Genomic DNA, 19,918 nt, shown 5'->3' with positions numbered 1-19,918 from the left:
TCCCGTTAGAGTGTGCATTGAGGAGGAGCCCTTATTCTGGCTCACCAAGAGAAGGCGGCTCAGCAAAAGATGTGGATTCCACCTATTTCGTCTGTATGGGATAGAGTGTTTCCCCCTCGCACCTGTGGGTTTTCTCCGGGTGCTCTGGTTTGATCCCACGTGTAAACATTCATGAAATGGCTGATAACACTTTCATACAATAAGGACCGCAGAGCTTGGGGCGAATGGGGCACCAGGCCACCACCTGGGATGGTCTTGATCTTTATCTTCTCCAGCGAATACTGTTTTATTATTACTACAGTGTCAATACTCCCACCTCTTCGAATACGTCTGACCAGCGTGGAAGAGCAGGCCAAATATGTGAAGTGAATTTCTTTTTTACCAGATAAGGCCCATTGAGCTATGCAGATCTTTTTTAGAAACAAGCTGGCCGCAAATGATAGCTCATTGCATGGCTTATCACGTGCAAACGTATCGCAGCCAAATACTCTTAACGCGTGTGGATGGAAAAACCAGAGGACCCGGAGAAAAATCCGCGCGACCACCGGGAGAGAGAGACACGCAAACTCCAAATATACAGGTGTTGGGGTCAGGATCCAACCCACGACCTCCTGTATACCAGGCGAGGGGGTTAACATCTCCTAGCCACCATGGTGATGATGAGAGAGAGACACGCAAACTCCAAATATACAGGTGTTGGGGTCAGGATCGAACCCACGACCTCCTGTATACCAGGCGAGGGGGTTAACATCTCCTAGCCACCGTGATGATGATGATGATGAGAGAGACACCCAAACTCCAAATGTACAGCAGGCGTTAGGGTCGGGATCGAACCCACGACCTCCTGTATACCAGGCGAGGGAGTTAACATCTCCTAGCCACCATGGTGATGATGAGAGAGAGACACGCAAACTCCAAATATACAGCCGGCATCAGGGCCGGGATCGAACCCACGACCTCCTGTATACCAGACGAGGTCGTTAACATCTCGGCACAGGGGCGGCCTTTTGCACCGTACGTAGCCAACCACAGCTAATCTCTTTCCTGGAGGCCCTTCCTGCCAGCAGTGGGCTTGAGTAACCAATTGCAGCTCTGCACCTTTAGCTCTTGTATGTGTTGCGTAATCATAATTTAGCGCTGAGGAAATGGAAGTGAAATATTGTTTGGCGAATGAGCACGTCGGAGTGTGCGTTTACTCTTATCACGTTAACAGCACACTCTCAATTAAAGTGAATAAAATTACCTGACACGTAAAAACGCCTACCTGTGAAATTAAATCACCCTGAAGGGAAATTACGAAGGGCATTCAAATTAAGATTACGGTGAAATAGAGTCATTTTTGTAAATCACATCTAATATCTGACATTTAGTTTTCAAGGGACTTGGTATGTTGCAATCATTTTTGTTTGCACTTCATTCCAGCGGTGTGGCCTTTTCATTTTGACAAACCAGTGTTTACCGTCCGCGTGCAAATTAACTTGTGACGCGTCACGCCGAGTCGATAGGGCAAAATTCGACTGGCCACTTAGCCCCGTTCCCTTCAGAGACGTCCGCAAGACGCAGGGTGGGGTCCCGTTCACCGCCGCATCTCGGAACGCCCAAGCGGCTTGGCGTTACATTTGCTGAGAGAGGTGCTGCGCCGTTGTTTTCAAAGACGTTGTCACTCACCGCAGAGAACCGTAGCGGCACGGCAGCACTCTGGAGCCAGACTGTGCCACGTGCCCTCCCGCATGGCCTTGTGGGAGCCTCGGTACCGATGAAGTTGTTTTGTTTTTTCTTACGATTCCGTTCTGATGATGTACACGTATGGAATGGAATCTGAAGAAAAATTGGTGACGTACGTCATTGGAATAGGAAAGGGTTATCCATCATAGAGGTTTTTTGGGTTAGATCGCGTAAATATATAAATGTGTCGTTAAAACCCGCCACCACTCGACACAGCCAACTAGTAAGGGTTGTCACGTAAACAGAACGTGGCTAATTCGTCACTAGTACAGCGCACCGGTGTGTTGGAGAGCCAAGCCACAACATTTACAATCTGTGTACAACGTTTCGCCAGTAATTACAACTAGCTTCATCAGGCGGCAGCCAGATTTGGCACGTTTTGTTTACGTGACAACCCTTACTAGTTGGCTGTGTCAGGTGGTGGCGGATTTTAAAGACACATCTATATATTCACTTGATCTAACCCAAAAACATCTATTATGGATGATATTGGTCGGGAAAGCTTACGTGTTAAACAGAAAAGGGTTAATTTGGCCAAATCTGGTTCTGAGAATCAGAAATATCAGTTCACCTGTCATATGATGAACAATCTCGGCACTTTGTTGGGAAATCAACAGTTGTTGTACTCCAGGTGGTCTTGCCCCCGTGATGGGGAATGTGAAATGTCTACTCCTGACTCAAGCTTAAAATTGAGAAGTGAGCACTGATGCTTCTATGCTCATTATATCGGGAAATCACTCTGAGTTTTTGACTTAAATTGTCTTAAATCTTGACTTAAAGCTTTCGCGACTGCAGGAATTCATATTATTTGGGTCTTTTGGTAAAGCCATGGCGGCTTTACCGAAAGACCCAAAGAATATTAAATTGTCTTGTATTAGCCGCACTGTAATGCAAGCAAGAACTTTTTTACATGAAGTAGCAATCACCGTTTTTCTTCAATAAAGTTTGGTCGATTGTACTTATTTCATGCAACCTAGAAAGCAGACGAAGTATATTATGAAGTGATTATTATGAAGTGTATTTCAGCCATCGGTCACCGAAATACCCCAAACACATTGCATTGAGATACATGACGTTATTATTTTTTATTATGTTGTGGAATGACACCGCTTTTTTTAATGACGAACGATTCGCGTGGGAGAAATGTCTCGGGTGTCCGAGCATGGAACCAACACCGCTGATATCTTTTTTTTTTCTTCTAGATTTGAAGCTTTCGTGACTGCAATGATTCATATTCTTAGGTTTTTTCGGTAAAGTCACGTAGGTAAAAACATTAAAAAGTAAAATAAAATAAAAATTAAAATCACGACGTTTCGTAGGCAACACAAGCTTCCGTCTTCAGGTGGTACCGTCACAGCCACGACAGCTGTATCAAGTTACTTTTACCGAAAAAACCTAAGAATACTGCTGATATCCCCCGGTTTTAATCCAGGTATCAGCTGCCCGTGCTAAGCCTGGTTTCACAAATGTATTGAGTTGATGGTCCCAGCGTGGTCACAAATGAGGCCACAAAAAAACACAGCATCGATTAAATGAAGTTGAATTTCAGTTCGCTTAAGTTTGCCTACATTTCTGAGAGAATTGGAGAATTTAAATATGACGTTGGTTGTCATGGGATGAACAATCTCATAGTAGAGTGCGTGGAAAAGTTGAAGGAGGCTTGACTTAAAGGTTTCGTGACTGCAGGAATTCATATGTTTTGGGTATTACGGTAAAGTCGAAACACAAGCGGTCGACCGCTTGTGTTGCGATCGAAACGTCGTAGTTTTTTGTTATTTTCTTTTAACTTTTCTCCGTGACTTTACCGAAAGACCCAAATAATATGGACGGAGGCTGTGACATTCTCGGCTGTTCTCAGACACCCAGGGTCGCAATTTCTCTGCACCGACAGTACACGTGAGAAAGAGACCCGACAACTTTTACAAAGATAGTATAATTTTCAAAGGTTAGATTTTATCCATTTCAAACATAACGCACAATTCCCCCACCCACAAACCCTCCAAAATGTTGGATTTAAAATGGATCATCTTATGCCCACGACAATGCATGCAATACATGTTTTTTTTTCCTGTAGCTTTCACCTTTTACTTCAGGAGTACAGGCGTTCGAGCGTATCACTCCTGGCCTCGCCGCATCAGCTTCCCATGACGCTTTGCGTGGCGTTTCGGATTGTCCTCGTGGCGTACGACCCTCGCCAGAGTGGACGGCCAAACGATCAACACCGATTTATTGACCCCCCCACCCCCAGCCATGTGTGCACCTCCCCCAAGGCGTCGCTCTTCCGCGGCTGTTGTGCTGCGCATACCCTGGGTGTCACTCCTCCGCACACTGGGTGATGCTGCCCAGTGTTGTGCTGCTCCCTGACAATGAAGTCAGCTCCCTGCCCAGTGTTGTGCTGCTCCCTGACAATGAAGTCAGCTCCCTGCCCAGTGTTGTGCTGCTGCCTGGCTATGAAGTCAGCTCCCTGCCCAGTGTTGTGCTGCTCCATGGATATTAAGTCAGCTCCCTGCCCAGTGTTGTGCTGCACCCTGGCTATGGAGTCAGCACCCTGCCCAGTGTTGTGCTGCTCCCTGACAATGAAGTCAGCTCCCTGCCCAGTGTTGTGCTGCTGCCTGGCTATGAAGTCAGCTCCCTGCCCAGTGTTGTGCTGCACCCTGGCTATGGAGTCAGCACCCTGCCCAGTGTTGTGCTGCTCCCTGACAATGAAGTCAGCTCCCTGCCCAGTGTTGTGCTGCTGCCTGGCTATGAAGTCAGCTCCCTGCCCAGTGTTGTGCTGCTCCATGGATATTAAGTCAGCTCCCTGCCCAGTGTTGTGCTGCACCCTGCCAATGGAGTCAGCACCCTGCCCAGTGTTGTGCTGCACCCTGCCAATAGAGTCAGCTCCCTGCCCAGTGTTGTGCTGCTCCCTGGCTATGAAGTCAGCTCCCTGCCCAGTGTTGTGCTGCACCCTGGATATGGAGTCAGCTCCCTGCCCTAGTGTTGTGCTGCTCCCTGGATATGAGTCAGCTCCAGCCCAGTGTTGTGCTGCACCCTGGTTATGGAGTGAGCTACCCTGCCCAGTGTTTGTGCTGCTCCCTGACAATGAAGTCAGCTCCCTGCCCAGTGTTGTGCTGCTGCCTGGCTATGAAGTCAGCTCCCTGCCCAGTGTTGTGCTGCACCCTGGCTATGGAGTCAGCACCCTGCCCAGTGTTGTGCTGCTCCCTGACAATGAAGTCAGCTCCCTGCCCAGTGTTGTGCTGCTGCCTGGCTATGAAGTCAGCTCCCTGCCCAGTGTTGTGCTGCTCCATGGATATTAAGTCAGCTCCCTGCCCAGTGTTGTGCTGCACCCTGCCAATGGAGTCAGCACCCTGCCCAGTGTTGTGCTGCACCCTGCCAATAGAGTCAGCTCCCTGCCCAGTGTTGTGCTGCTCCCTGGCTATGAAGTCAGCTCCCTGCCCAGTGTTGTGCTGCACCCTGGATATGGAGTCAGCTCCCTGCCCAGTGTTGTGCTGCTCCCTGGATATGAAGTCAGCTCCCGAGCCCAGTGTTGTGCTGCTGCCTGGTTATGGAGTGAGCTCCCTGCCCAGTGTTGTGCTGCTCTCTGGCTATGAAGTCAGCTCCCTGCCCAGTGTTGTGCTGCTCTCTGGCTACGAAGTCAGCTCCCTGCCCAGTGTTGTGCTGATCCCTGGCTATGAAGTCAGCTCCCTGCCCAGTGTTGTGCTGCTCTCTGGCTATGAAGTCAGCTCCCTGCCCAGTGTTGTGCTGCTCTCTGGCTATGAAGTCAGCTCCCTGCCCAGTGTTGTGCTGCTCTCTGGCTATGAAGTCAGCTCCCTGCCCAGTGTTGTGCTGCACCCTAGCTATGAAGTCAGCTCCCTGCCCAGTGTTGTGCTGCTCTCTGGCTATGAAGTCAGCTCCCTGCCCAGTGTTGTGCTGCTCTCTGGCTATGAAGTCAGCTCCCTGCCCAGTGTTGTGCTGCTCCCTGCCAATGAAGTCAGCTCCCTGCCCAGTGTTGTGCTGCACCCTGGCTATGAAGTCAGCTCCCTGCCCAGTGTTGTGCTGCTCTCTGGCTATGAAGTCAGCTCCCTGCCCAGTGTTGTGCTGCTCTCTGGATATGAAGTCAGCTCCCTGCCCAGTGTTGTGCTGCTCCCTGGCTATGAAGTCAGCTCCCTGCCCAGTGTTGTGCTGCTGCCTGGTTATGAAGTCAGCGCCCTGTCCAGTGTAGTTGGTGATTCGAAGGCGATCGCCACGTGGTTTATTCCTTCGGTTCTTACAAATTGACTTCTTCATGTCTGCTTAGTCATTTTTATATTCTTGTTTCTTTCGGTAAAGTCACGTTGGCCTCTGGTTAAGGTTTTTTCTTTTCGTGTGATATACGGTGGCTTGAGTAGCTGCTAGAAAAGCGCTTGTAAAAACTATTTATTATTGCTGTTAAAGTGTGCAGTCCCTCGTAAGTTACTTTAGAGCCGATAGTGGAGAAATAAAAAACAGTAAAAAAACTGTCGTGGCCACCGTGCACATAGCAAGCCCTCTTAGGCGCCACGAAAAAATAATCAACGTACGTTCTCCATCGACATTAGCGGGATTCTTTATCCCAAATGAGCTCGTGGGATTTCTCCAACAGTGAAAAAACCCCCGCAAAAAAAAAAAAAACCCATTGCTCTCCTCAACAGAATATGGACTTGCGGGCTACGTTCTCGTCGGGATTTAACAATCGAATGAGCTCAATGAGAGACAATCGTTTGAGTAATTGCGAGTGATTTATTTTGGTGTTCATTCATTTATTTGTCTTGCTTTGTTCACCCCCCGACCTCTCCTCATCCCATTTGACCTTTCCTTGGCAGCATTCTCATTCGGCAGTCTCTCACCCACAGGTCATTTTGTACAAACAAACAAAAAAATCAATGTTTCAAGTCACGACCGCTCTGACCTTCACTTCCATCTGGAGGGACCACTTTAAACTGCATTAACATTCCGTGTTGCCTTTTTATTTTGATTTCATTTTTTTTCCTTCTCCCATCATAATTTATCCACGCAGGCGAACACATAAATAACTAAATAAATGTCCTGGCACATCTTGCTCTCATTTCCTCCATCGTCGTGCTTTCAAGCCTTGCCACCTCGAGAGGAGGCCTTTGATTTTGATGCACGGCTCAAAAAACCTTTGGAGTAATAAATCAGAGTGCCCTCCCCGCTGCTACTTGAATTGGAGTGCGAATTTCCGTGAGGCTTCCCTCCCGCGCCGGCGATGGCTCGCCGCTTCGCCGTCGACAGTAGAGTGGCAGCGCCGAGTTTAAATCCCCGTTGGGGGGTGGGGGGGGGGTTGACCATAAAGCCCTAACCCATCGGAGTCGATGCAATGAGCAACACGCTTTGTGACGAAATCAAGAGTGCTGAGACTTTTGCTCGATAGATTAAGAAAGGAAGATTGCATTTATAGCAACAGGAAGGGCCCAATTAGCTGCTGTCGGAGCGGTGTTCTTTGTTGCGAGGCCCCTGACGGCCCCTGGTGGCCTTGAGTGCGGCCCTGACGTGCGTCCCAGGACAATACAGAAAATGACAACACCGCCCATCATCGTCGTGTTGCTGTCAAACCCAACAATGGTTTCAAATGTGTGGCGGCCATGGCACTGACGATGTCTTATCAGCGAAAGTGGGCCCCCCTTCGAACATCGGTGAAGAACCACTGTGCTATGGGGTGTGTTTCGTGGGCGGGCTGCGATGGTCCTGATGTCGTGCGGTGTACAGGTCTTGGTTGCAATTGTGGTTGCGTAGGTCACGATACAAACGGCGATTATCGGAAGGGTGCTTCATACGTTACAGCAGGAGGGAACCGGTCTAAAACGTAAATATATCTGAAAATCATGACTACTTTCTTTTACGAACAAAAGTATTGTAAAGGAACAAAAAAAGTCTGATGCAAAGACTCTCCCCGGCCATAGGAATGTGGAATTTCCAGCACTGGCTGTACACAGTAGGTGAGCACCGCTTCGATGCTCGATCAAGCAGGAGGTTATTTCGTCCGCGAGTTGCGTCTGGAGCTCTGAGTGTTGTCCCCGAGTGGAATGTGCGGTGGCGTTTTCTCCTGGCTCCCCCGTCTCCCTCCCGCACGAAGCCAGACGCTTGCTCACCGAGTTTGGCCGACAAACCGCGGTGCAGGCAGCACTACCCCGCTGCGAACGAACGTTGATCTTCAGCGGGCGATGTTTCGCCGGATATAAATAAATGACATTTACGTTCGTTCAGCATCGAAAACGGAGAGAGATTGCGAGCCCTTTGAGATAATCCGGCGCTGACCTCTTAGGAAACACTAATTCTCTCACGGCTCAAACAAACCCAGCTGCCTTCCAACTTTTTTTACGGGCATGGGTCAATGCTTGCTTTTACTTCTGAATCCACAAACTAGATACATACCCCCCCCCCCACTCCCCAACCCCCGGTAGGATTTAAATGTTCACGGCTGTTCTGCTGCATGGTTCGGAAAAACGATGCCCGCCGTTTCGCGCTGGGGGGATTGATCAGAAGTTATTCTGAACTGCTCCTGAAGAAAATTCCCGGCACGTGGACTGAAACGTCGGACATCGTTGACGAACAACGCCGGAGAGCTGAGCTCGTCTTAATATCTCCAGAAATTCGGGTTATAAAGTGTCACCCCCAAACCCAGCGATTCAACGCATTGATAAAATGCAACACATTGACACAATTTTTCACAGTGACACAATTTTTCACAGTGACACAATTCAACGCAGTGACACAATTAAACACAGTAACACAATTCAACACAGTGGCACAATTAAAACACAGTGACAATAAAAACAGTGACACAAAAAACACAGTAACACAATAAAACACAGTAACACAATTTAACAAAGTGACATAATTCAAAGAAATTGACACAATCAAAACACGGTGACACAATTCAAATAATTGACACAATTAAAAACAGTGACACAATTAAACACAGTGACACAATTAAACAGAGTGACACAATTTAGGGACCGTAATTGAAGTCAAGCGTCAAACTACTTTTTTTGCGTCTAATGTTGTCGCCTCATGTGCACCCTGTATCATTGTTTTCCGTCTCATTTCCATTATTTTTGTTTCTTACTATCCGCCAAAATGTAACACGAGAATCTGATTCGCATCACACCGACGATTGGATGAACGGATGCACCGTGACCGTGTGACAATGCATATTACCACGAATGCTCTTCGCATATTTACGTGATTATCAAGTATATGTGCAGCCTCGAATCTAAAACACTCTAAGTTTGTAACTTAATTTTAAAACTGTGAGTTTAAACGCTCTGTAAATACACAGAAATAACATCAGGTAAGCATTCGGAAAATTGCACCGTTGCTGTTTGAACCACCGCACTGGGAAATAGAATCGAACCGGCGAATCTCCGGATCGCAAGGCACAGCGTGCTGACCGTGGCGCCGTGGTTGCCTGCCCGGCACGCCTGCCGATGGACACCTGTGCAAGAGAATCGCATCAAAGAAACACCGTGCAAATCATAAGGACGTATTCATTTTTTTTCGATGTAAAGCTTTCGTGACTGTAGGGATTCATCTTCTTGGTTCTTTCGGTAAAGTCACGTAGAAGGGAAATGATAAAATAATATAAATAAAACATAATTAAATAATTCTCACGACGTTTCGGCCACAACGCAAGCAGCCGTCCTCAGGTGAAGAACAGGTCTGTTCATTCAGACACTGTCTTTCCGACAGACCTGTTCTTCACCTGAGGACGGCTGCTTGCGTTGTGGCCGAAACGTCGTGAGAATTATTTTATTGTTTTATTTTTATTATTTTATTATTTCCCTTCTACGTGACTTTACCGAAAGAACCAAGAAGATGTATTCATTGTTAAGCACCGTGAGATATTATTTTTATTGTAAGATGTTTCATCAAGGAGCTCGCTATTGTCGGATAAAGATGACGCTGACTGGATTGCAGATCCAACACGTTAGAAACTAAATTTGCATTTGATTATTTATTGAGCTGAATACAAGACGTAACATCCAAAAAAATGAACGAACTTTAAACAAACAAATTACTTCCGATGCCTAAAACAACTCAAATGATATTTGAATGTACTTATCTAGGTAGCAATTATCTCTATTTTAATAAAACAAAGTTGAACATTATTGCGAAGGGGCGGACATTTTAATTGATAGTCTTCCACGTGAAATTTTCATGCCAAATGAACCAAGTTTAAACTGCGGTATTTTCACGTAAAAAGAGGTGTTTTCTTTAGACAGCACGTTTCATCATCATCATCGACAACGCCAGCTGTAGTATCTATGTATGTTGAACTTCTTCCGCAGCGTACGTAACCAAACCGTGCTAATCGGAGGTGACGGGGGAAGGACAACAAACTAAACACAAAAAAGCAGTGCTTTTAGAGAAGTGAGATTTCGATGTAGGTTTAGCCATGCGCTCCGTCATTAGTTCTCCGCAGTCAGAGCGGCCGGATCCGTGTCTATCCTCCACCTGTGCAGGAGCTGAGCGCAGCGGCCGTGACATCATTAGCGTCGCGATGATTCACCGTCATCCAGAGTTTACGGGGGAAGTGAGAAGCCGAGGAAAGGATGCTCAATTGAGTAACTGAAAGGAAAGAAAAAAACAAACAGATCTTACTCATCAGTGCTATACAGCGTCGTCGTTCATGCAAATTGCAGCTCGCAATCACTGCGGAACCACAGACGAGCTGGAAGGCTGCCAGGCGGCAATCGGGCGCCTACAATTGCTCTGCAGTGCTCTAAATATGACGATGTTTTTAGCCAGTTCGTGAGTGTTTATACAGGCGGGAGGAAACCGGAGCAGCCGTTGGAAACCCTATGCATGTGCGAGGGGGCAACGCTCTATCCCATACGGAACGGGACAGGCGATGTCGGTCCACGCTTTGCTCTACTCCATTTCTGCCGGCGAGACAGGGGTAGGCCACCTCTTCCTCAACGCCCCCCCCCCCCCCCCCGGGCGAGAAATTTTTGTTTTTTGTCATTTGTGCGGTGATCCACAAAACCCATCGCTGTCGCTCCCGCCACAGTGCCGGGTGACAGGCAAGCCACGTGCTCAGCCAGCACGGCCGCCCGGCGTGAAGTGCCGTGCCACTTGACGTTCATCGTTTCTTTTACTTTGCTTCGCTTCGGCGAAAGGCGACGTCGCGGCAGTGAATCGACCCGGTTGGCGGCCGACGCGGCCGTTCTCGCGCCCGCCACGCAAACTCGGGCACGACATTTGTGTGGGGCGACGCAGCGCTTGGGAAGGAAGGGGCGCGAACGAGCAGTGTCTGAGTGTCGATGATGACGTCCCCCCGGCCCCCCTCCCCCCGCGGTCTCAGCAGCAGCTGGGATAGCAGCTCTGGGTGGTGCTCAATCACGACACGACACACTGACGAGAGGACATGATAAGAATTCATTGCTCTGGTTTAGGTAGCGCACCTGTTCGCCCGTGGCCACTTTGTTTGCCAAATGCGGCCTCGTCAATGCCCCCCCCCCCTGATATAATCTGCTCGGAGCTCCCTGCGTGTGAGAGATGCCAAGGTGGCTAGGAGATGTTTGCTGGCTCGCCTGGTATGCAGGAGGTCGTGGGTTCGATCCCGACCCTGACGCCTGCCGTATATTTTGAATTTGCGGTGTCTCTCTCTCATCATCATCATCACGGTGGCAAGGAGATGTTAACTAACTCGCCTGCTATACAGGAGATCGTGGGTTCGATCCCGACCCTGATGCCTGCCGTATATTTTGAATTTGCGGTGTCTCTCTCTCATCATCATCGTCACGGTGGCTAGGAGATTTTAACTGTCTCGCCTGCTATGCAGGAGGTCGTGGGTTCGATCCCGATCCTGACGCCTGCCGTATATTTGGAGTTTGCGGTGTCTCTCTCTCATCATCATCGTCACGGTGGCTAGGATATGTTAACCGTCTCGCCTGATATGCAGAAGGTCGTGGGTTCGATCCCGACCCTGACGCCTGCTGCTGTATATTTTGAGTTTGCGGTGTCTCTCTCCCCGTGGTCGCGTGGATTTTTCTCCGCGTCCTCCCGGAGGTTTTTTCCCCCTCCACATTTAGAATCTACACGCGTTTAGAGTATTTGGCTACTATACATTTCCACTTGATAAGCCACTTCGTTGAGCGATCGTTTGTGGCCAGGTCACTTCTGAAAAATAGCTACATAGCTCAGTGGGCCTTGCCTGGTAAAATAAATTTTAAAAAGTTTAGTTTATAGTTTAGCTTAGCACGTGGCCTGTAGTCCTGCAGTGGTGGGTTTGGTTGATCAACGCACAAATGACAAAAAGCACTGCGAGACTCCCTTCCCGTGGGCATCAAGGAGGAGCCTTGCCGCTGGCTCGCCAGCACAAATCCAGTACGGGTAGAGTGTGCACTGATGTCACGGGATGCAGCGTTTCCCCCTTGCGCATGTCAGTTTTATCTCCGGTCTTGCTCCGGATTTCTCCCACGTGAAAAAAATGAACACTCATTCACTTGGCTGAAAACATCTTAGCATACCTAGAGAACAGCAGAGCTTGGCGGGGGCGGATTTGGCTTCAGCTCATCGGGTGGCTGCTGACTTGCCGTCCTTCTGCGGTTCCTCCTCGCGGCTCCGAGTCGTTCTCTCTCTTTCTCCGAGAGTTACGAGCGGACACGGCCAGCCGGCGGCCCGTTACACGTTGATATTATAAATGTTTAATCGCATTTGTGTGTTTATGTGTAATCGCATCGTGTGCTCGTGAATCGTGCGTGTTAACTTGCGGCGCGAAACCAATGCCGCTGAGAACACAACCACAAAGATCGCTCCCAGAAGGCACTGCGTGCCTGACGTGATGTGTTAAAAAAATAGAAACATTATCTGGAGACATATTCTTAGGTTCTTTCGGTAAAGTCACGTAGGTTAAAAAATTCAAATTTTTAATTAATAAAAGTAAAATAAAAATAAAATAAAAATCACCACGTTTCGGAGGCAACACAAGCTTCCGTCTTCAGGTGGAACCGTCACAGCACGACTGCTGTATCAAGTAAGAGAATATGAATCCTTGCAGTCACGAAAGCTTCAAATCTATAATTATCTGTAGAGACAAACATGTGAAGGGGGTGGTGCATTGTCTGATTTAGTTTTTAGTTAGTTGATTATGTTCTGCACAACGACGCCCATGATTGCTTTGTGTTATGTACACTATGCAAAAGAATTGCATATCGTGGGTTCAGTGACCTTTGCATCCACGAGAGCGTGCTGCTTCTGGCACAACGCACGGCGAAAAGATTGATTCTTGAATTGAATCACGACTCCAAATCGTGACAATTCATCAAACCGCGGGAGCAGGGTCATGGGGGCATGGGGGGGGGGGGGCATGGGGGGGGGGCGTGGGGGGTTGTGTGTGTGGGGGGGGTGCAGAGCAGAGTTCCTTGTCGCCTCCCCACCCGATGGGTGGGTTGCTCAACGTGGCCACCAGTTGCACGGTGGCTAGGAGATGTTAACAACTTCACCTGGTATACAGGAGGTCGTGGATTCAATCCCGACCCTGACGCCCACCTGTATATTTGGAGTTTGCGTGTCTCTCTCTCTCCCCGTGGGCGTGTGGATTTTCCTGCGGGTCCTCCGGTTTTTCCTTCCGCATTTAGACTCAACATCACCACGCGTTTAGAGGATTTGGCTGCTCTAGATGTCCACGTGATAAGCCACTTTGTCGAGCCATCACTTGTGGCTTCTATAAGAGAGCTGTATAGCTCAGTGGGCCTTACCCGGTGAAATGAAATAAAACTGATTTCGTTGAGTTACTATGTTTAACTCCTTGGGGCAGTGTCCCTGTAATAACATCACAGCGACACCGGTACCAGATGCCAATTCCCGAACCGTCCGGGGTCAAACCTACACTGAAAACGCATTTCTTTAGAGCGGCTTTTGTTGCGTTCAGTTTGTTGTCCTTCCGCTTAGCACGGTTGATTAAGTACGGCGCGAAAGAAGTTCAACACACACACAGACACAAAAAGTATATTGTTTGGCATTGTGTCCGCGCGCGTTGCGAGTTCTTTTCGGGCAATTCCATTGGTCGACTTGACCTTGACGAGCACCTGACCCTCCACCGCCGCTGCTGTGTATCTCTGTGTGTGTACGTACGTGTGTGTGTGTGTGTACGTACGCGTATGTGTGTGTGCACGTGTGTGTGTGTACGCGTGTGTGTACGTGCGTGTGTGTGCGTGTGTGTACGTGTGTGTGTGTACGTGTGTGTGTGTGTACGCGTGTGTGTGTGTATGTGTGTGCACGTGTGTGTGTACGTGTGTGTGTACGTGTTTGTACGTGTTTACGTGTGTGTGTGTACGTGTGTCCGTGTGTGTGTGTACGTGTGTGTGTACGTGTTTGTACGTGTGTGTGTGTACGTGTGCGTGTACATTAACGTGTACGTGTGTGTTTCACGTGCACCTCTCTCGGTGTGATGCTGGCGGCGCGTGCGTGTGTGGGGGGGGGGGGGCGACACGCAGGGCGAGTGCTCGCAGAAGTGCCACGACATCTTCGTGGTGGAGACGGTGTGCGTCGGCTGGTTCTCTTTCGAATTCCTCCTGCGGCTCATCCAGTCTCGCAGCAAGTGGCGCTTCCTGCGAGACCCGCTCAACTTAATCGACGTGGCGGCCATCCTGCCCTACTACGTGACGCTCGTCGTCGACTCGGTGTCCGACGGCCGCCCGCCCTCCATGGGGAGCACCAACATCTACCTGGAGAAGGTGGGGCTCGTGCTGCGCGTGCTGCGCGCGCTGCGCATCCTCTACGTGATGCGTCTCGCGCGGCACTCGCTCGGCCTGCAGACGCTGGGGCTCACGATCCGGCGGTGCACGCGGGAACTTGGCCTCCTCCTCCTCTTCCTGTGCGTCGCCATGGCGCTCTTCGCCCCCATGGTCTACTTGGCGGAGAACGAGCTGGTCATGGGGAGCGGCGGCGGCGGCGGTGGTGGTGGTGGCGGTGGCAGCGGTGCGTCTCGAGCATCCGAAGCGCCACCCAGCGAGGATTCCGGCATCGGAGGAGGAGGAGGCAGCCGAGCCCACGAATTCACGAGCATCCCCGCCTGCTACTGGTGGGCCATCATCTCCATGACCACGGTGGGCTACGGGGACATGGTGCCGCGCAGCGTCGCCGGCCAAGTCGTGGCACTCAGCAGCATCCTGAGCGGCATTCTGCTCATGGCGTTCCCCGTCACCTCCATCTTCCACACCTTCTCGCGCTCCTACGTGGAGCTCAAGGAGGGCCAACTGCGCAACCTCCACCTGAAGCACCGCGTGGCGCTGCTCAAGGCGCAGGCGACGTCGCCGTCGCTCGACAGCTCCCAGTTCTCGGAGCCCCTCGGACAGCGCGGTGGCCTCATCCCCAGCGGATGAGCGGCGTCACGCCGCTGACGACAGCGATGGTGAACAGTTTGCTGCTGCTGATGATGATGCTGATGATGGTGATGATGGTGGTGATGATGGTGATGATGGTGGTGATTGATGGCGACGGTGGCGATGAACGGTCCTTGCTTATAATGATGACAAAGACGCTCCAGCTTCAGCTGATGATTAATGATGTTGTCAATTATGAACATTTGCTATTGCTGATGCTGCCGCAACTGCTGTATGATGTTGATTATGATAATTAAAACGTGTTGCTGCTGTTCTTGATCATGAATAACAGCTGCTGCTGATGATGATTTTGCGACCGATGATGATGAATGATGATGGTGATTATTAGAGATTAATTTTGATCTGGCATGCCCATCAACACACAAAGATATGCAAGACACAGATCCCCCGTGTAGCCTTAGAGAACATAGGGGCATGTTCCCACATGCAGAAAATGTGACGTCTGGTGGAGTGGGACGGTGGCGTCGTGGTTATCACATTGCACGATGAACCCGGTGACCTGGGTTTGAATCTCGGCCATGGCAAACATTAGTGCCAAGTGACTTCTCAACCAGTCCCAGGCTCCCTTTGCAATAATCTGCAATGACCAGCTTGGCTAATTACGGTCAAATAATTTCACAACCGACACGGCGTAGGAAAGTTTTCTCATGTTTGGAGTGGATTTGCAAAGAGGCTATCACTTTGGTTCTTTCGGTAAAGTCACGTAGGTGAAAGTGAAAACCTGGTCACGTAGGTGACTTTACCGCCCCCCCCCCCCTGCATTCCTCCTCCCTGGCTCCTCCCCCCTCGTACCCTATATAATAGCTTGTCACAAATAGCTCTCTCTGCCCACTACAGTAATTCTGTTTTTTGCTGTGGCTGTCCCACTTGATGACGGAAGCTTGTGTTGCCTCGAAACGTCGTGATTTAATGTAGTTATTTTTATTTATTTTTTATTTTCACCTACGTGACTTTACCGAAAGAACCAAAGAGTTTGGATCCTTGCAGTCATGAAAACTTCAAATCTAGAATTAGGCTATCACTTATTATCACGACGTATTCATGATATACGATGAGTTTCGAGGGACCGCGCGATACGCATATAAGCGTGGTTTAAATTCATCCGGGGTTTGTCTAGATGGGTTAGCCCAGCACACCACATCCAGTAGGCTTTTCGTGGCTACTCGTCACGTGCCGACACTCCAGTCTACCGGCGATCCTGGGAAATATCCGGTGAGAAATCAAACGTTCATGATGATGAACCTCTGCTGCTGATGGTGCTTCTGATGATGATGATGATCATGAAGAACAGCCGCAGCTGCTGCTAATGCCCTGGGATGTACGAATGTAGTTTGGAGGTGACTGATAGCACGTCTTTGACTGTGGCCACCTCGCAAAGCCGTTCAAGAGAAGTTCCAGGTTTTCACTTTCAATGAAAGTACTTTGCGCCATAGTCGCCGTTGTAAACAGACTGCGCCTTACAGTTTGAGACGTCTGCGTGATGTTGCCCGATGTTTCTGGCCACGAACCCCTCTTGTTGGCGCAAAGGCGAAAACCTACAGCCATTGTGACACAAAACATTCAGGAAAATTCATGATAAATTATACGCTCACCAAATAGAACTTTATTTCTGTGTAAAACAACAATTTTGGCGTGTTGGCAAGCTATAAAACTTATTTTGAAAAATTGTGGTCACTGGTTTAAATAGCTGTTTGGCACCTGCCATTGCATGGACTCCAATGATGAGAAAACTAAACACCCACCGCGTTTTGTGTTTAGTTTTCTGCCCTTCCTCCGCACCTCCAATCAGCACGGTTGGCTACGTCGGGTGCGGAAGAAATGCAACACACGTACGTACAATGAGACTCCGGAGACGAGACTTTGCCCTGGACATCCGTCGACTCAGAACAAAACAAACACACAAAATCCGTGGATCTTATGGATTTTGTGACAGTGAGTCTCGATCTGACCCACGAGTTCATGTCTTGGCACGAGCGATTAGATAACATTTGACCTTCCGTGCCACATGGCGACGGTTCTCTGCAAGAGGGCCGATTGTAACGTCTCATAAAGCGTGCAGACTCTTAAAATAACAAATACAGGAATACCTCGATATACTAAGTAGGCGCGTTCCCAGGGCTTTCTATCGTATATTGAAACTTCGTATATGGAATCGCTTTTCACATCAGTACTGTGAGGATGCGTTCCCTGCCTTCATAAATCACCGTTTTAGATCATGTAAACGCTTCATAACTTACCATTCATATTGTAAACAAAGACAATTTATATTGAAAATAATATAATATTTTATACTGTACAGTATTTAACAAAAATTGACAAACTTCGCAATGCAAAAAGCTCAACAATCTATATCTTATAATAATTGTATTTTACTTACATAATGCTGTAGATCGATAAATGTATTATTTATTCATTTTAGTGTAAGCGTTAATAATTTTACTTTCTTTTCAGCTTTCTGTTCAAAGTAATACATCCAAAGTTCGTAATACCGAGACTCCGTTTATCGAATTTACGCATATCGAGGTATTCCTGTACTTTTTGTGAGGCCATGACTTTATTTTATACGCAAATCATTGTACGTATTGTAAATACGCTGCACGTATGTGGCGAAGTGGCTTTGCGCGTGTTTGTACAGACATCTCGGTGTGTACATAGGGGCGCGGGAGTGGCGGTGCAGCGGTCAGCGCGCTGCTCGGCGAAAACGGCGACTTGGGCTCCACTCGCGATCACGGCCAACATCGCCGATACTAGAACCAGTTTCCTGGCCTCCCCTAGGTCGACTCAGCCTTAAATGGGCGCTTAGTATGGTGCGTAAAACAACAACATCAGTGCCGGCGAGGCCGATGCGACTGAATGTGGCGTTCATGGAAACACCACCCCCTCGTGTGCCGTGCGGGCCTTAATAGGTGCTCGCTAACAATGCATTTGACCTTCTTGGTTCTTTCGGAAAAGTCACGTAGAAGGGAAGTAATAAAATAATAAAAATAAAACATGATAAAATAATTCTCACGACGTTTCGGCCACAACGCAAGCAGCCGTCCTCAGGTGAAGAATGAAACACCACCAAGCTTGGAGCGTATATTTAAGCTGGGTTGGAGGGGGGAAGAAGAGCGCCTTGACAACATAATTTGCATATCAAGAGGAATTTTTATTGTTTTATTTTTATTATTTTATTATTTCCCTTCTACGTGACTTTACCGAAAAAACCAACAAGATGAATCCCTGCAGTCACGAAAGCTTTAAATCGAAATTTAAGGCATTTGACCTGATGATAATCTGTCCCCTTAAAGGCTGAACGGGGAAACCTTTGCCTTCGCTTTGTGCCCTGTATATACTTGCACAATGTACACGCTCGCGTACTGTATATATATACAGATGCAGAGGCAGGCGTGCAGCGTGGGTCGGTGAGATGTCTCGTGCGACCCCCCCAGACGCTCGCGGGAGAGGGGACAAACAAACAAATAAACACGCGTGGAAGGGTGCCGGGACACGTTACCTCGCGTCGGCGGGATGTTGACTCCCTCGTCTGGTATACAGGAGGTCGTGGGTTCGATCCCGAGCCCGACGATGCCTGCTGTATATTTGGAGTTTGCATGTCGCTCTCTCTCATCATCATCACGGTGACCAGGAGATGTTAACTCCCTCGCCTGGTATACAGAAGGTCGTGGGTTCGAACCCGAGCCTGACGATGCCTGCTGTTTATATGGAGTTTGCGTGTCGCTCTCTCATCATGATCACGGTGGCTAGGATATGTTAACTCCCTCGCCCGGTATACAAGAGGTCGTGGGTTCGATCCCGAGCCTGACGATGCCTGCTGTATATTTGGAGTTTGCGTGTCGCTCTCTCTCATCATCATCACGGTGGCCAGGAGATGTTAACTCCCTCGCCCGGTATACAGGAGGTCGTGGGTTCGATCCCGAGCCCGACGATCCCTGCTGTATATGTAGAGTTTGCGTGTCGCTCTCTCACCATCATCACGGTGGCCAGGAGATGTTAACTCCCTCGCCCGGTATACAGGAGGTCGTGGGTTCGATCCCGAGCCCGACGATCCCTGCTGTATATGTAGAGTTTGCGTGTGTGTCTCTCTCTCTCCCTCCCCGTGGTCGCGTGGATTTTTCTCCGGGTCCTCCTGTTTTTCATTCCGCATTTGTAATCAACGTCAGGCGTTTAGAGTCTTTGGCTGCAGTAAATGTCCACATGATGATACACCACTTCCTTGAGCTCTCACTATTATTTGTGGCCGGGTCGCTTTTGAAAGAGAGATGTACACGTACAGCTCTGTGGGCCTCACCTGGTAAAATAAAAATAGATTCAGTTTAGTTTAGTTTCCATAAAATATGTTTTGTGATTATATCATGACAATATAAATGTGTCGTTAAACCCACCACCACCCGACAGAAACAATTAGTAAGGGACTTGTCACGTTAACAAAACGCGCCAATTAGTAACTATTCTTAGGTTACTAATAGGGTTTTTCCCCTTTTTTCTGGCAACAAAACTGACACCTTGTTGCCAGAAAAAAAGGGGAAAAACCCTATTAGTATATTTTGGTACTGGCAAAGGAGATCCCATGATGATATTCTTAGGTTTTTTCGATAAAGTCACGTAGGTAAAAAAAATTTACAAAAATAAAATAAAAAATAAAAATCACGAAGTTTCAGAGGCAACACAAGCTTCCGTCTTCAGGTGGAACCGTCACAGCACGATAGCTGTATCAAGTGAGATACAGCTATCGTGCCGTGACGGTTCCACCTATTTAATTTTACTGTTATTAATTAAAAAAATTACCTACGTGACTTTACCGAAAAAAACATAAGAATATAAAT

The 19,918-nt window shown here is 48.6% G+C and overlaps 1 protein-coding gene across 2 annotated transcripts in view; it reads left to right on the top strand.

Moving 5' to 3' along the window:
- The window catches only part of LOC133354832 (potassium voltage-gated channel subfamily G member 2-like), a 60,682-nt gene extending 40,991 nt beyond the window's left edge, over positions 1-19,691 (top strand). Inside the window, exons 5-6 of one of the 2 annotated variants that reach the window (XR_009756632.1) lie at positions 14,184-18,993; positions 19,113-19,691. Coding sequence is in view for 1 of the 2 variants with exons in the window: in XM_061571984.1 (XP_061427968.1) it covers positions 14,184-15,071 (888 nt within the window). In the remaining variant the exon portion in view is untranslated. Of the gene's footprint in view, positions 1-14,183 lie in introns of both variants that reach the window. The other variant, XM_061571984.1, reaches the window with a different exon arrangement.
- The last annotated feature ends 227 nt before the right edge of the window (positions 19,692-19,918 follow it).

The sequence above is a fragment of the Lethenteron reissneri genome, chromosome 49 (genome assembly GCF_015708825.2).
Source record: "Lethenteron reissneri isolate LAM-NWPU_2019-01 chromosome 49, ASM1570882v1, whole genome shotgun sequence".
NCBI classification, from domain to species: domain Eukaryota; kingdom Metazoa; phylum Chordata; class Hyperoartia; order Petromyzontiformes; family Petromyzontidae; genus Lethenteron; species Lethenteron reissneri.
The sequence above is the reverse complement of the archived record's forward strand: the minus strand, read 5'-3'. Positions and strand labels throughout refer to the sequence as shown.